At 47.8% G+C, this 16,523-nt stretch overlaps 1 protein-coding gene across 1 annotated transcript; it reads left to right on the top strand.

Moving 5' to 3' along the window:
- The first annotated feature begins 4,014 nt into the window (after nucleotides 1-4,014).
- LOC131919419 (dehydrogenase/reductase SDR family member 4) lies at nucleotides 4,015-16,390 on the top strand. The gene is made up of 8 exons (XM_059273618.1): nucleotides 4,015-4,278; nucleotides 5,612-5,789; nucleotides 10,826-10,927; nucleotides 13,409-13,479; nucleotides 13,560-13,611; nucleotides 13,884-14,018; nucleotides 14,456-14,511; nucleotides 16,244-16,390. The coding sequence occupies exons 1-8, from the start codon at nucleotides 4,148-4,150 to the stop codon at nucleotides 16,356-16,358; spliced, it is 840 nt and encodes a 279-aa protein (XP_059129601.1). The 5' UTR covers nucleotides 4,015-4,147; the 3' UTR covers nucleotides 16,359-16,390.
- The last annotated feature ends 133 nt before the right edge of the window (nucleotides 16,391-16,523 follow it).

Raw genomic sequence — 16,523 nt, 5'->3', positions numbered from 1 at the left:
TAGAGTGCTTACCTAGCCCATACAAAACCCTGGTTTGATTCCTCAGCACCACAAGAAAACAAACAAAACCCAAAGATGCAGTGTTGTTAAAAGTAAAATTCTGTGTCAGAGGAAAATCACTGTCTATGGAAGTTAACTTGTGTGAAAACCCCATCGATGCTAGGACAGTAAAATGTAGCTCTTCAGCACTGACAGTGCCAGGCTGTCATGACTCCACCTGACTTCACATATGAAAATGCCAAGGCGCATGGCGCTCCATTAGAAACCGACAATGAGTTCATGAATATTTAAAGCGCCTGACACTTGATAGCACTTAGCGAAACCTCCATACATAAGGCTGGTAACCCTCTTACCATAGTCCCCACTTGGCAGTTGTCCCGACCTCACATCAGCCCTTGCACATTGCCCAGTCCTCATTGGTCTCAATCAGGCCTGAGACAATGACCAACCTAGGATGCCTACTGCAAAAATCTATGCAAAACGCTCACGCCAGATGAAGTCTCTTCTGAGCCCCTGTCACGCCATGAAGAAGATGGAAGCCTAGCTCTTGATCTCAGGTGTTTCCTCAGGAGAGGCAGAGGGTACCACCTCCTACAACGACTTCGCATCCTACTTCCCTCTTCTGAGAGGTAATCCCACACAAGTGTGTATCCCTGAAAAGATGCCCTATCCCGTCTTTCCGAGAGGTACTCTCACACAAGTGTGCATTCCCTGAAAAGATGCCTTACCCCGCCTTCAACAACCTCCTTAAGAACGGAAGCTTGAGACCCCACACTTCTTGCCTTCCTTCCGCCTTTTTCTTGTTACAGATGCCCTCCCTAACATCCCCTGTGCTCTTCCAAAAGAAATGGTGCTAAAGGCCAAATTTCAGCCCTGCCCTAATGAAAGGGACACTCCACTATGAGGACCTGACTCTCTTTTCCCTGAATCTTTGTCTTCCTCACCATTACCATCCATCCCCATCCTCTGTCAGAAAAGCCCTGCAGGCCTGTCCCACCAAGCCAGGCTTTGAGAGCTCCTATTTCGGTAGCCTTCCGCCCCAAGGTCCCAGCTCCACACACAGGTGGAAAAGTTAGCTCCAAACAGCGAGAGAGCACCTTATCACTAATTCATGAGGCTCAGACTGAGGGGCACCTGTCAGTCCTTCTCCTCCGACATGAGGCAAGCTGTCTTATCTCTTAGGATGCGCTGAGTAACACAACTGTAACTTCTCCGCGGAGATCCCCCCCTCCGCCCATATAGCTAGTTCTTGCTGGTTACATCCTTTGCTATCCATATGCTGCCCCCAGCACACCTGCTTTCTGCTTTGTCTTCTCAGCTTTGTGTGTGTGTGTGTGTGTGTGTGTGTGTGTGTGTGTGTGTGTGTGTGTATACATAATTTGTATGTCTATGAAATGATTCTTTTTTTGTTTATGTTTATTTTGTTTTTTGAGACAGGGCTTCTCTGTGTAGTTCTGGCTGTCCTGGAATTCACTCTGTAGACCAGGAGGGCCTTGAACTCACAGAGATCTGCCTGCTTCTGCCTCCCAAGTGCTGAGATTAAAGGTGCAGTGTGCCACCATACTCAGCTATGAAATGCTTCTTTAGTAAATACAAATTCTGTTAAACATCAAACCCCAGGACTGTATTTCACGGACTCGCTAACTGTGTATACTGCATAAGGTTGACAAGCTGGTGATTTCACCAACTAACAACACTTTTCTAAAACCACCCATCTGAGGTGGGCATGGTAGTGCAGGCCTTTCATCCCAGCACCTGGGAGGCAGACACAGGTGGATCTCTGAGTTGGAAGCCAATATGGTCTCCAGAAAGAGTTCAGGCCAGCCAGAACTACCCAGAGAAATCATGCCTCAAAAATAAACAAATAAATAATAAGCCCATGTGCTTTTATTGTCTTTTTTAAAAGAAAAGACTAACTTCAAAAAAGAGGCAAGCACAAATTCCAGAATTAACTACTGCTAGTTAAGTTAGTGCTACAAAACTCACTTTATTGTCTTTACATTTCTTATTTTGACTGAGTCTGAAAACATCGCCAAGGGTTAACACTGCTTTTCAGCCTGGAATTTGGAGCCCCATGGGGTGGAACCAGTTTAATCATTTGTGCTTGGTTCTGTTGAGGCCTCTTTGTGGTGCACTGTAAGCCGTTCAAATTCACTAAATCTTCCAGGAACTCAGGAGAGAGACCTTGCTGCCCACTCGGCAGCAATGGAGGCTGAAGTCTTGGACTTAGAATTTATAGCTGGTGAGAATTTTATTCATCGTCTACTCTACATTCTCGGTTCACAGATGAAGCATCTGGCCTGTGGCAGCCATAATAATTATTGTATGGTGACAATAATCGCTGTGTATTTAGTAGTTTACAGTTAATAAAGCATTTTCAAGTTTAGCAAATATTTATTGAGCTAGAATGGAAGGGAAAAACCTGAGGATTAGTGGTCATGGAGAACCTGAGCACCCCAGGTCTCTGATTTCCACCACTGGTTAGGGCACTCTTGAGCATCCTTGCTGCGACTACCTATAAAATGGAAGGTCCTCTTGGATGGATCCAGGACCTCCACCCTTTCACCCTGGGTATCACAGTGATCTTCTCTGCCTGTGTGAAGATGGAGTACACAGTGGTTCTCAACCTGCCTAACGCCGTGACCCTTTAATACAGTTCCTCAGGTTGTGGTGACCCCCAACCATAAAATTATTTTAGCTGCTACTTCATAACTGTAATTTTGCTACTGTTAGGAATCATAAAGTAAATATCTGATGTTTCTGACGGTCTTAGGTGGCACCAAGGGTTTCGACCCACAGTTTGAGAAATATGGCAGTCGACTTGGAGCCAGAGGGAAAAGTGGTGTCAGACTTAGGCCAGCTTATAACCCATCACATTGGTCTAACTTCCTCTTCCCTCACTGTGTGGACCCTGTGAGGAGCACAAGTCTCACCTCCACGGGCAGTCTCAAAACGTTCATTCACCCTTCGTGTGTGTGATGCATGTGTCTGTACATATGTGAGATGTGTGAGATGTATGTGTATGTCGATAGCAAGAAGGTAGACACACATAATTGGTATTACAAAAGTTGTATTTTATTAAAATACAGTCCTAAGTTTATCTCCCCAAGGCTGCTCACCCGTGAGACTTATCGAGCTGAATGCCAGGTCCAGTCTCTAACAGAAGTCTCCGATTCAAGGGTCAGGATCCTGGGAGAGACTCTCCAGCCTCAGGGCAGATCAAGGTGGCATCTCTCCAGATATGCAGAGCAGGGCATTGCTCTTGGTCTCTACTTATATACTGCCCAGTGGGCGTAAGGATCCTAGGACTTTCTGGTTTTCTTGAGTGAGTGATGTCAGTGGGTTCTGGTTATCAGGTGCAGCCTTGGGTGGAAGTGGAGCGCCTAACTAAGCTATTTTTACAAGTGCAAAGGCTTATTTTTTTTTTCACTATGCTCATTACAGTGTGCTTATAGGGGTGGGGGAGTAGAGGTCTGCATATATGTGCATGTAGACACCAGAGGTCCACCACATAGAGGGCTTTCTATCACTCTCCATCTTACCTTTTTCTCGAAACAAGGTCCTGCACTGGGACTGGCACTCACCGATTTAACAAGAGCAGCTAACCAGAAACCTCAGCAATCAACCCTGTCTGTCTCCCCAAAGCTAGGATTACAGCTGTTAGCTGACACACCCTTTTTATCTTGATACTGAGGATCCAAACTCAGGCCCGAGTGCTTGTTCAGGGAGCACTTTACCAAATGAGTTATCTCCGCAGATATATTATATATAATATTATACATCAAAGCATCCTCTAACAAAACTCACCCGCCACCCCCTGCCCAAAAATGGTGTGCCGGCAGATGTGTGAGGAGCAGCTGGGACACAGAAACGCCTGAGGGTTCCTGCTGGGAGGAGCTGTGGGCTGGCCCATAGGAAACTTGGACTGAGAACTTGTGTGAGTTCCAAGTGGGGCAGAGGGTGATGATCGACCAGGCGCGGGTGCCAGCAGGGAGCGCTCACAGCTGCCCCAGCTCCCTTTGCCCCGGACCCTTGCGAAACAAGTCCTGTAAGTTGGGGCTGGCAGGCAGGGGAGGCAGGACGCTCTAGACCGCCCTCCCGCCCTTGAATCCGTCCCGCCCCCAGCAGAGTTCAACCCAGCCCCACTATGCAGAAAGCGGGACTGCTGCTAGGTGGCTGGACTCGAGCGTGGAGGTGGGTGAGAATGGCCAGCTCCGGGGTGACTCGCCAAAACCCACTCGCGAATAAGGTGGCCCTGGTCACTGCCTCCACCGACGGGTGAGTAGGGGAGCCAGAGTCTCCATCCAGAAACAAGGTTTCTTTAACTCCTGGACTCTTGTCCACAGGCCTCAAATACGGCCAGAGGCCTGCCCGGGGGACATAAAGGAAACCCAGGGTGGATCTGAAATCGCTTCGAATCCCCGACCAGCCCTGCCACCAGCCAACCCCACTGCCCAGTGGACCCAGGTCCCCATTCTTCTAGGCTGCCCCAATCAACAGCTCCACCTAGAGTATGGGAAGACCAAAACAACTAGTCAAGGTTTCAAAGCTCTTGCCACCCCATCTGACCGGCTCTCCGCAGTAGCCACACCCCTGCTTACAAGAGACACAAAATCTTGTGTCCAGATCTCGGCTTAGGTCTGTATATTTTGACCACCCTGCCCAGCCTGTCTCACCCACCACTCTTATCTATCCTGTTTTTCCATCCCCCAAGGACTTCCGGTAGATAAAAGTTCCTCGAAAACCCAGAATACAGAATATATATATGAAAAGCTAGCATCTGGCAATTGTAAAATATGTAATTGATATTTAGATTTTGAGCCACGCTTTTCCATGAAGGCCCCCAAATCTAACAAAGGATGGTATTTTGAGGTCGTAGGCTGGTAAGAGAGATGTGTAGGAATATGGGTTCCTTCAAGCAAGACTCTCAAGCCACTGCCAAGGCAGTTATTAAATACTCATCTCATTTCTCCTCCTCTCTCCCAATTGGATATACATACAATAACCAGTCAGGCCTGTGGTAGATCATGTCGGGTCATGGGATGAAAGATAAGGTCATAATAAAATCATCTGAGCCTTTCCTTCTATCTACACTTAAGTATACTCTACCTATTAGAGGTATGTGGAGCTCAGACACAGGGAGAGCGAGAATCCACCCAACAGTCTGAATCCAGAGCCCATGCCTGCTGTGGAATAATGCTTTTGTACACTGGTTTAATAAAATGCTGATTGGCCAGTAGCCAGGCAGGAAGTACAGGTGGGATAAGCAGACAAGGAGAATTGTGGGGAGAGGAAAGCTGAGTCAGGAGACGCCAGCCTGCTGTCCAGGGAGCAGCATGTAATGACACACAGGTAAAGCCACGGAACACATGGCAACATATAGATGAACAGAAATGGGCTGAGTTTAAATGTAAGAGCTAGTCAGTGGTAGGCCTGAGCTAATGGCCGAGCAGTTTTAATTAATATAAGCTTCTGAGTGATTATTTTATAAGCAGGCCACGGGACTGTAGGGCCCAGGCAGGACCGGAGAAACTTCTAGCTACACAGGACTGCTGTCACCCTCTTCCCGGCTGTGGAGGCCTCGACGGCATATCTCTTCTTGCATTTGTAGGATTGGCTTCGCCATCGCCCGACGTCTGGCTGAGGATGGGGCCCACGTGGTCATCAGCAGCCGCAAACAGGAGAATGTGGACCGTGCTGTGGCAACGCTGCGGGGAGAGAGGCTGAGTGTGACTGGCATCGTGTGCCACGTGGGGAAGCCAGAGGATCGAGAAAAGCTGGTAGCCACGGTGAGCAGGAAGGATATGGGCACTGGGCCAGGAGGTGGCAGAAGGGGGGCAGCTGGTACCTTCATCCCTGACTCTGAAGGCAGCACTGACTCCTGCCAGCATCCCAGGGCCCACACCCAAACTAGCCCACCAATTTTTTAAAGATTCATTTTTAATTACGAGTATAGTAAGGGGAGGGCTCGTGGGCGCAGATGCCTGGGGAGCCCAGAAGAGAGTTTTGACTCCTCTAGAGCTGGTGGTGATGAGCCACCTGGTGTGGGTGCTGGGAACTGTACTCAGGTCAGTTGTGAGAACAGTACATCCTCTTAACCATTGAGCCATCTCCCCAGCCTCTCACCAATACATTTTTATTGTGTACCTTTTTCGGTTACATCTGCATCTTAAAATCTAAGAACAACCAGATTCTCCCAGCAAGGGAATCAGAAGCCACTCTGGTGCCTCAACCTTGGATGATCCCTTAGACATCCCCCCAAAAAATGGCTGGTCTGATTCTCTAGGGTGAGCTAATAAATGCTCCCCTGTTCTTTGGCTTGCAGAGCTTGTGGGCACTTGTAAGAGGCAGTTCACCGTGTTCATTCACCTGCTATGAGCCATTTCTTTTGTGCAGAGCCTTATGTAGCCTGGTGGTGGTGGTGGTGGTGGTGGTGGTGGTGGTGGTGGTGGTGGTGGTGGTGGTGGAGGTGGTGGTGGTGGTGGTGGTGGTGGTGGTGGTTTTTGTTGTGTTTTTGTTTTTGTTTTTGTTTTTTTTGAAGCAGAATCTTGTACGGGAGCTAGAGTGGTATGGAATTCACTTTGTAGCCCACTCTAGCCATGAACTTGTTTCCCCAGCACCGGAAGTACAAATGTGAGCCACCATACCCAGGCAAGGACTATTCTTTCCATGTTTACAGAGACTGTGCTGGGTCACACAGCTGGAGACACCTCTCAGGGTCTCACAGCCAGGAGGGAAAGATCTGTGATTCAAACCCAGGCCTACCCTTCTTCCGATACCTACACACTAGGCACATCCCCTGTTTGTGTAGTGCTAGCCCTTAGGTACCCATAGACTTTAGTCTAACCCATGCCAGGCTTGACACTTGGCACCAGCCTCCAACTTTGTAAGAAAATATGAGCCATGCTGCAGAGAAGGTACGTCTTCCCCCAAAACTTGGGGTGCGCACTATTCCTCAAAGTGCAAGGGAGGATCCTCCAGCACAGAGAAAGCACAGCCTGTGAACACACTGAACAGTTGACAGAAATAATTTGGGCAGTCTTCTTGGAAAAGGAGGCCCTTAAACAACAGTTGACTGAAGTGTGATAGATAAAATAAGATAATTCCATTTTTTCATTATTTATATTTTATGTCTATGAGATTTTTTTTTTGCCTACATGTATGTCTGTACACTGTGTGTGTTTTATGCCCATGGAGGCCAGAAGATAGTACCATGTCCCTTGGAAATGGAGTTACAGACAGTTATGAACCCATGCAAGTTCTGGGTCCCAAACCAGGGTCCTCTGTAAAATCAACCAGTGCTCTTAACCACTGAGCCATCTCTCCAGCCTCAAGATAATTCCATTTTTAAAGAACTGTTGACAGATACTTAAATGTGCTTTGTAAAGGGCCAAATATGTGTCTGACAAAGTTGTATTGCCTGGCATAGACTGCTGGAAGAGTCTGAGATGGTAGTCTTAATCCTGAGAAGCAGGGGCCAATTAGTGACAGCCATTTAAAATAAACATAGAGTGCACGTGCGCACACACACACACACACACACACACACACACCAGTGCTGGGGTCAAACCCAGAGCCGTGCACAATTTCATGTCAAAATCCTCTGGGGTGGGGAGGCTTCGGATATGGTTTAGCCATTAAATCTCTTGCTCTGCAAGCAGGAGGACTGAGGGTCAGGCTCCTGGGCCCACATAAATGCCAGATGTGTCTGGGGATCACTGGTAATTGCAGCCTCAGAAGACAGAGAGAGATGGGATCCCCAGAGCAAGCTCTGGGTTTGATTGACAGAGTTTGACTCAAAAGAATAAGGTGGAATAGCAACCAAGGAAGGTTCCTGACATCAGCCTCAGGCCTCCACACATGTACACCCACATATGAATGTGCAAATACGCGTGAAAAGAAGAAAAGCCTTATTAAGAAAATATCCTCAGCCAGGTGGTGGTGGTGGTGGTGGTGGCGGCGGCGGCGGTGGCGGCGGCGGCGGCGGCGGCAGCGCACGTGTTTTTTTGTTTTTTTTTTTTTTTTTTGTGGTTTTTCGAGACAGGGTTTCTCTGTGTAGCTTTGTGCCTTTCCTGGAATTCGCTTTGGAGACCAGGCTGGCCTTGAACTCACAGAGATCCGCCTGGCTCTGCCTCCCTAGTGCTGGGATTAAAGGCGTGCGCCACCACCGCCCGGCCAGCGCACGCTTTTAATCCCAGCACTTGGGAGGCAGAGGCAGGAGGATCTCTGTGAGTTCAAAACTAGACTGGTCTACAAAGCAAGTTCCAGGACAGCTCGAACTGTTATACAGAGAAAACCTGTCTAAAAAAAAAAAGAAAAATCGAAAGAAAGAAAGAAAAAGAAAATATCCTCTGGCCACCAGCAAGTTCACTTAGCAAATCCTGCAGTTGGCTCTGAAGTTGGGCTTGAGTTAGACCTCAAGGAATAGGTGGTGATAGGCACATAGAATGAGGATGGGGCTCCAGTGACCCTGATAAATGAACAAAGGGCCAAGGACCGAAGGGAAGAAGGGCGCTCTGTCAGTCCTCAGCCAAGGGCTAGAACTGTGGGAAGTGGGCTGCATGGGTGGGACTCAGGGACTTCCATAGCCCCCCAAAAGAGTGTCAGTGATTGTGTAGCAAATAGAACCCACGTGAAGCTTGCAGCAAGATGAACATGATTTAAAGAAGAATAACCTGGCAATGGTGAGGATACCCTTATACCGAAGATGCCAGACCAAGAACATCAGTGAGGTAGCCATTGGCTATCATCCAGGTCTAGGCCAGTGACCAAAGGACTAGTATGGATTACTCAAGAGACAGTGGGAACGAAGATTTTTCCAACCACATATCAAGAAATGAGAAATAGGAGAAGCGAGTCACATCCACACATGGTATATATACACATAGGCATGCACACGTATACATATATAAAATCAAGACTGTTGGGTAGTCTGTAGAACAGATGTCAGGAGGGAGAGTGATGGGGTAACCGTCAGCAGTTTGAGATATTCTCTTTTAGGGTCAGCTGCTCCCTAACAGTCGTTATTGATCATAACCTCCTACCCGGCACCACAGCTCAACAGTGGTGTGGTGACACAAGATGTGGGAAATCCTCACTTGATAATACTTCATTTTAAATAAGTAACTGTCGAAACAGACAGGTCCAAAACACATTGTGGTGATCATACAGTGTAGAGCAGACTCGGAGAAACATCAATGCGGTCTTTTCTCAGTCAGCATTTTTTTTTGAGGGGGGGTGGCTTTTTATATTGGGGTTTGGGGTCTTTGAGACAGGGTCTTGCTCTACAGCTCAGACTGGCCTCAAACCTGTGATCCTTCTGCCTCAGCTTCCCCAGAGCTGGGATCGCAAGCATAGACTATCATATCCACTTTCTCATGAACTTTTATGGTTCCGTGGCGCTCAGTCAACACACAGCCTTCTCCCCTGTCTGTGCTGACAGGCCTGAAAGGAGGAAAGGGTGGCAGAAACCAGAGGAGGGAGAACACCCTCTGGTGCGGCCCATTACCCTGCCCACTTCCCGGACATTCACAGAGCATAACATACATCACTCTTCTGTTCTGTTCCTGCCGGCCACACGTCATCAGGCTTTTTGCGTACAGCCAAGGCAGGCGACTGAGACTGTGGGCTACAACCCCCACATTTAGAATGCATGAGCAAGTGCCAGTCGGTGGTGGTTTTAAAGGTGTCTGTCACTTTAAATTTTTGTTAAATACGACGGCCTGGGTATTCCTTTAGCGGTGTAGCAACAACTGAGCTTAGCACCTAGTTAGCGAGAATAATTAGTTAAAAGGAGAAGGTAGCAGATGGTGTGCATGGTTAATAACACCCCTCCTCTGCCAAATTGGAGGCACAAAGTTGATTGAGGGCCCATTACATGCTATTTGCCCAAGGCTTCAAAATTGCCAGGTCTGGGCAAACACAAAGCCTGCCTTTAAGGCGGCTTCTAACTACTGACAAAGCTTGTTGGCATGTCCTCCCAGGCCTTCGCCACCTACTTACAGCTTACTAAGGAGGTGAGGGGGTCTCCTTTCTTGACTCTCTCAGTTTTGCCTTGCCTCTTCCGTACCACTGGGCCAAGAAGAGAGAGGGAAATGACATCAAAGCCAAGTGTGAAACCGCTTCAAAGCAGGACTAGAGTCTTCACCGTCACAGCTGTCCTGCACAGCTGGTCGGAGGGCTCCTAGGAATCAGCTCTCTGCTAGAGTCAGAGTCTGACCTCAGCTCAGCCGCCACTCTGTACGCTGAAGGGAAAAAGAAATCCCTTTACCTTTCCCAAACCACCAAAGAAATGGGCCACCCTGCTCTTAGATGTCCCCACAGAATAGTTACTGAATTACAGTCTTGAAAAATGAACCTCCTTGGGTGTCATCACTTCCACCATGAGGAAATTGGGCTAGAATGATCCTCCTCCTCCGGGATCTTCCTTCATTCAGGTACATGTGGACAGGCTGGCTTTGAGGTCATGGTAACATACTCAAGGACAGTGGTCAATAGGTACTCGAGGAAATGGGGCCGGGACTCAAGAGGAGGTCCAGCAATAGATTTGAGAAGTGGAGGCATAAGATTGAAGGAGCGCACTAAAAGGAGGTGTAAAGAAAAGAACAACGGGTCAGAGACGCCCTTACAAGAAGGCGCAGATTGAGAGAAGCACAGAAATAAATAATAGCTTCAAATGTCAGCAGAGCTTAGGGTGGCTTTGGAGAGAACCCGCTTCGAGAAAGACATTTGACAACCACTCCTGAGATGAAACTCCGCATCAGCGTTGATGAATGCACCTCCCTCCCTTAACTGTAGCCCTGACTCACACCTTCTTCCTCTCTAGGCTGTGAAGCTTCACCAAGGGATTGATATCCTGGTCTCCAATGCCGCTGTCAACCCTTTCTTTGGAAGCCTAATGGATGTCACAGAGGAGGTGTGGGACAAGGTAAGAGATTAAAGGGGCAGGGAACTGGCCTTAGACAACCACCGTCAGCACAGCCTTGGCCTGCCTGCACATCCTCCTTCCAGAGCGTGGATGTGAAGGCCTCACCAGGGGCTTTACCAAGTGTGGGAACGGTTGGCTCCCCCTGCCCTGCTCTTCTCTCTCACCTCCGCTTGTCCCTAGCTCTGTCTACTGTCTACCTCTGCTTCCGTTCCTCACCTCTCTCTCCTAGCCTGCTCACCCACGCCCTTCTTCCTGGTTTGTTTTCAACAGAAACATGGTAGAGCTAAGAGGCCAACAATACTATGCTTAAACTTACCCACCCACCGGTCCCCTTCTCAGCTGTTGGAAAAGAATGCTTTTTCATTACTTGGGAATGTTAATAACTGCTGTTGACTGAAATGTCAATTTTGGCGAAATTACAAAAGTTGATGCATTCTAGCATACAGCCTTTGGATATGACCTGTTTCTTCTCTTTCTAACCACGCTGCTAAGAAAATTCTATGTGCCTGAAAGATGCTAGGGTGTTGGCTTTCAGGTGAATGTGTCTTGTCACATCATATTCATAATGTAATTTGCCCATCTACATACACCCTTTAACAATGAAGCTCTAATCTAAGGTCACTATGCCCACATGATTTGGATATGCTAAATTCTTATGATCCCCCTGTGGATTTCTCAACACGAAAATTTAAGGGTAGCAAAAATATTATAGTTTATTAGCATTCCAAACAAAAAGACCAAGGTGCCAAAGTGTTCTTCAGTGCACCAGTTTCTGGTTAAGATATTTTTTAAAGTAAAGAAGCCTCTTTTGGGAAAAGTCAAATAAAACAAGTTTGTAGATCAGTAATTTTTCTTCTCCTTTTTATTTGTAAGTTTTTTTTAATTTTTTTATTTTTAATTTTGTTGTTTTGTTTTGTTTTTGTTTTTGTTTTTTGAGACAGGGTTTCTTTGTGTAGCCCTGGCTGTCCTGGAACTTACTCTGTAGACCAGGCCGACCTGGAACGCACTGAGATCCACCTGCCTCTGCCTCCCGAGTGCTGGAGTTAAAGGTGTGCGCCACCACTGTCCAACTTAATTTTTTTTTAATTTTCATGTGTATGTGTTTGGCCTGTATGTGTGTTTGTACACCACATACATGCAGTGCTCACAGAGGCCAGAAGAGGGTGTTGGGTGACCTGGATGTTAGACCTCTAGTGTACGGGTCATCCCAGTACCAGGGAAAACAAGACCGTGGTGAGAGTTGACTGACCAGTCAGTCCAGCTGAATCCATGAGCTCTAGGTTCAGTGACAGACCCTGTCTCAAAAAACAATAATAGGTTGGAGTAGCAACTGAGGAAAATACCCTGAATTGACTTCTGACCCCCACATGTGCACACATACCTGCCCCCACAAAAAAAATTAAATAAAGCTGAGCATGGTAACACATACCTGAAATCCTAGCACTAGGGAGGCTGAGGCAGGAGGATTGCCTTGAGTTCAAGACCAGCCTGGGCTACAGAGTAAGAAAATAAAACTGTACAGATATGTGAAGAGGTTAAGTCAGGCCAAAGGTAAATAACTAGAATCAAGGTAAAGGATGCTGGATATTCACTATATTTCTATCTCAAATGTTTAGTAAGATTTCTCAGACTGGCCAGGTGGTGGTGGCGCACACCTTTAATCCCAGCACTCAGGAGGCAGAGCCAGGTGGATCTCTTGTGAGTTCAAGGCCATCCTGGTCTACAGAGCAAGATCCAGGACAGGCACCAAAGCTACACAGAGAAACTCTGTCTCGGAAAAAAAAAAAAAATCAGACTAAGAAGTTAACATAGGAACACAGAAAGTGAACAACCCACTACTTATAACACTGTAAGAAGGTCATACATTTGAATTTTAAGTTTGAGATATGGGAATTTTGATCGTAGAGTATACCCCAGCTCCCCACAAATGTTCCCTCATTACTCTGCTTTCTGATAAATATCCATCCGGACAGTCCATTCTGGAGGCCCTCTCACTCCTTAAGGGCAGAAGCCAAGGAGGCAACAGAAGCCCCTAGGTGTCTCGGGTCAAGGTTACATGTTCCCTGAGAAGTACAGGCCACTCTAGTGCAGGTCCAGGCAGCGACCCAATTCCAGGTCTCCCCCCGCCACTCCCCACCCCACCCCCTACCCCCTACCCCCTACCCCCCCACCCCACCCCTCCCCTGCTTGGAAGAAATACAAAATCCAGCTCAAACCCCAAGCAGCCCTGAGAGGTCAAGCTGCTTGTGGACGGGCGGGCTAGGAGAGATGGCTTCCCTCGGTCTCACCTGACCCGATGTGCCATCAGCTAGCTGTGAGAGGCACCTCCCCAACCTTGAACCCCAGTTTTTCCCCTTGTTAGGTCAGCCGTGCCCGAAATCTCTATCCACTCCAACGGGCGTTTTCAGGAGACCTGTGTAACTCCTCATCACTGTGCCCTTGCATCAACCCTTATGTTCTCCTCCTTTCTGTTGGCTTCAGGTTCTGAGCATTAATGTGACGGCTACGGCCATGTTGATAAAAGCGGTGGTGCCAGAAATGGAGAAACGAGGGTAACCGATACTGAGCGGAAGCTTGGGTGAGATGGGGCCCCCGCATGGGCCAAAAGGGCTCAGCTCTCTTTCCTTTCCAGAGGCGGCTCGGTGGTGATCGTGGGTTCCGTAGCAGGCTTCACTCCATTCCCTGTAAGAACCTACCACCTCTACCCTAGCCTCCATCCTATACTGTCCACCCCTCCAACTGCCCAAAGAAGGATTTTAGATCATTCTAGCAGTCCTCTCCCACAAAACAGACACCTTGCTTTCATGAACCCTAACCTACCTAAGACTACAAGGTGACTTCTGACTGTGACCCCTCCCTTACAGGAAGTGCCTTTTGGGCTCCCGCCTTCATTGCACAATAAGAACCAACGATGACCTGCAAAGTAATGAACTAACTCATTCTCTTCTTTCCCCAGGCTCTGGGCCCTTACAATGTCAGTAAAACAGCTTTGCTGGGTCTTACTAAGAACTTCGCCGCAGAGCTGGCCTCAAAGAACGTTAGAGTGAACTGCTTGGCGCCTGGACTCATCAAGACTCAGTTCAGCAGTGTGGTGAGAAGGGAGAACACTGAACCCCCAGACACCCTGGAAGGATAGGGAAGCCCGGTGCCTGAGTCCTGAACCCCCACCCCTCCGGTTCCTGTGGCCTGGGCTTTTGCACATCCCCTCTCTTTACCAGTTACCTTCCCCAGACCAGACCCTCACATGCTCCTTTCCTACTGGGCTCTACCGAGTGAGGAATGTGGACCCTACCCATGTTGTATCCCGTCTCCTAAAGTGGATGAGAATTGAGGAGACCAAGCAAGATTCCTGAATAAGACCTGGAAAGGATGAAGTAGAGGCCGGCAGTGGGGAGAGCAGGGAGTGAGGAATCAACAAGGGATGAGAATTGGACTCCTCCCTCCCAGCTGTGGTGGGACAGACAGCTCCCTCCTTCTCTTCCCAGGCTTTCCTCTTCTTACATAAAAAGGTTTCTCTTCTTCCTGCAGTTATGGAAGGACAAATCAAAAGAGGACATCATAAAAGATAGCATGAAAATTAACAGGTAAGCTGTCACGGGTGAGAATTAGTGTGACTTAATGACAGAAAACCTCACCCCTGGCTCTCAGTCCCACAGATGACACAGCATGCCTCTCCTAGACTTCACAAATTCATAAACCCATCATGCCTATGATCTGACCAAGGACACTGCTTTCATTGCCAAAAGCAAAGTAGAGCTCTCATTTGCTGTCTGCTTCTACCTCGAACCTGTGGAGACCGGAACCCAGAAGACAGTGGCGTTTCCAGCACTCAGACTGATGGGTCCTACAAGCCAAGTAGAATGAGAGTAAAGGCCACAGAACCCAGACTCTGCCTGAGGAATCTCTCTCTTCCTCAGTGGACTAGTGTAACTACTCAGACATTTCTGCAAAGTCTCTATTGCTCTGGATTCACTGTCTTCTGACTTCTCTAGCTTGACTCCTCAAGGACAAAGCCTAGCAGTTATCTACCTCTTTACTAGTCCAAACATTCCATCCAGCCTTCCTCGAGTTCTCCCAAAGTCATGCTGAAGTTGGGCATGAGCTTTAGGCCTAGTTAACAACTTGTTGACAAGTCAAAGCATTGCCATTCTAGAGACTCCAGTGAATGATCTAACCCAGAGCGGCTGAGTCCTGGCTACACATTTGAATGTCTAGGGAAGCAATGACAAGCTCAGTTGATCAGGGCCCACTCCCAGGGACTCTTCTGTAATTGGGCCATGGTGGAATTTACACATCATTCCCCCTTTCCTTTATTGGGCCTACAATGTGCAGCTAGGTTGGAGAAACACTCATCTAGGCCTTCTAGTCACCCACACTGTCACCTCGAGAACATACAGAATCAAGACACAAACAATGGGATTTAGTACATTCTTATAGAATGGATCTGGTCTTAAAAGGATAAAAATAGATTCCTGAGAAGGATCTGTACATTGAACCCGTACAAATGAAATAACTTGATCATGCTATTTCCTGCCACAAAGACTCTCTGACACTTGAGTCGTGTATATGTTGAAACAATTTCTTTTGAAACACAAAATTAATTGTTCACCATTTTATCAGTTCCACTTTGCATTCTGGTGTCTAAAAAGAGTGTTTCTATATATAACATGGTTTTGCAGGAATCTGTATTTATGCTTATATAAATGATAACTACATGATCGTAACCACCCCATTTAATAGGGGGAAAAAAAACTGTACACAGGTTCTGAAAAATCACCTAATTTTTAGCTTTTTTTTTTTTCAGTATGTACGGGTAGGTTGTTTTTGGTTTGGTTGGTTGGTTGGTTGGTTTGGTTTTTTCAAGACAGGGTTTCTCTGTGTAGCTCTGGCTGTCCTGGAACTCGATCTGTAGACCAGGCTGGCCTCGAACTCACAGAGATTTGCCTGCCTCTGCCTCCCGAGTGTTGGGATCAAAGGCGTGTGATGGGGGTTGGGGATTTAGCTCAGTGGTAGAGCGCTTGCCTAGGCAAGGCCCTGGGTTCGGTCCTCAGCTCCGGAAAAAAAAAAAAAAAAATTCTCTCTTAAAAAAAAAAAAGGCATGTGATGCCCGGTACATAGGCATCACATCCCATGGAACTGGAGTTTCAAACCATTGTGCCTTGTGAGTGTGTTGGGACACCTGGGTCCTTTGGAAGAGCAGCTAGCCAAATGGTCTCAACCACTGAAACATCCCACCAGCGTCCACCTGATAAGTCTTAAGCTTGAGAGAGGCTAGCCTGATTTACGTTCGCTCCCTCCTTGTTTCCTGTTTTCCAGGCTAGGCAAACCAGAGGATTGTGCTGGCATAGTTTCTTTCTTGTGCTCTGAAAATGCCAGTTACATCAATGGCGAGACGGTAGTGGTTGGAGGAGGCACCCCTTCTCGCCTCTGAGGACCGCCTCTAAGGACCGAGAGACAGCCTACCAGGGCAGAGGTTAACTCCTGCTGGTGTGTGTGGGAAGGGTGCAATCCACCTTGTCTCTGTGGCCCTTCCTTGCCGCTGATTTTGTTCACTCCACAAAATCAGCTCTACCCGGTAATAAATCCCTGCTTTCTC

The sequence above is a fragment of the Peromyscus eremicus genome, chromosome 9 (genome assembly GCF_949786415.1).
Source record: "Peromyscus eremicus chromosome 9, PerEre_H2_v1, whole genome shotgun sequence".
In the NCBI taxonomy this organism is placed as follows: domain Eukaryota; kingdom Metazoa; phylum Chordata; class Mammalia; order Rodentia; family Cricetidae; genus Peromyscus; species Peromyscus eremicus.
Note: the sequence above shows the minus strand (reverse complement) of the source record. Positions and strands in the feature narration are given on the sequence as shown.

Coding starts and splice junctions, on each gene's coding strand:
- LOC131919419 (XM_059273618.1), top strand. CDS start 4,148: ATGCAGAAAGCGGGACTGCTGCTAGGTGGCTGGACTCGAGCGTGGAGG. Junction 5,790..10,825: donor GAGAAAAGCTGGTAGCCACG/GTGAGCAGGAAG, acceptor CTTCCTCTCTAG/GCTGTGAAGCTTCACCAAGG. Junction 14,512..16,243: donor GATAGCATGAAAATTAACAG/GTAAGCTGTCAC, acceptor CCTGTTTTCCAG/GCTAGGCAAACCAGAGGATT.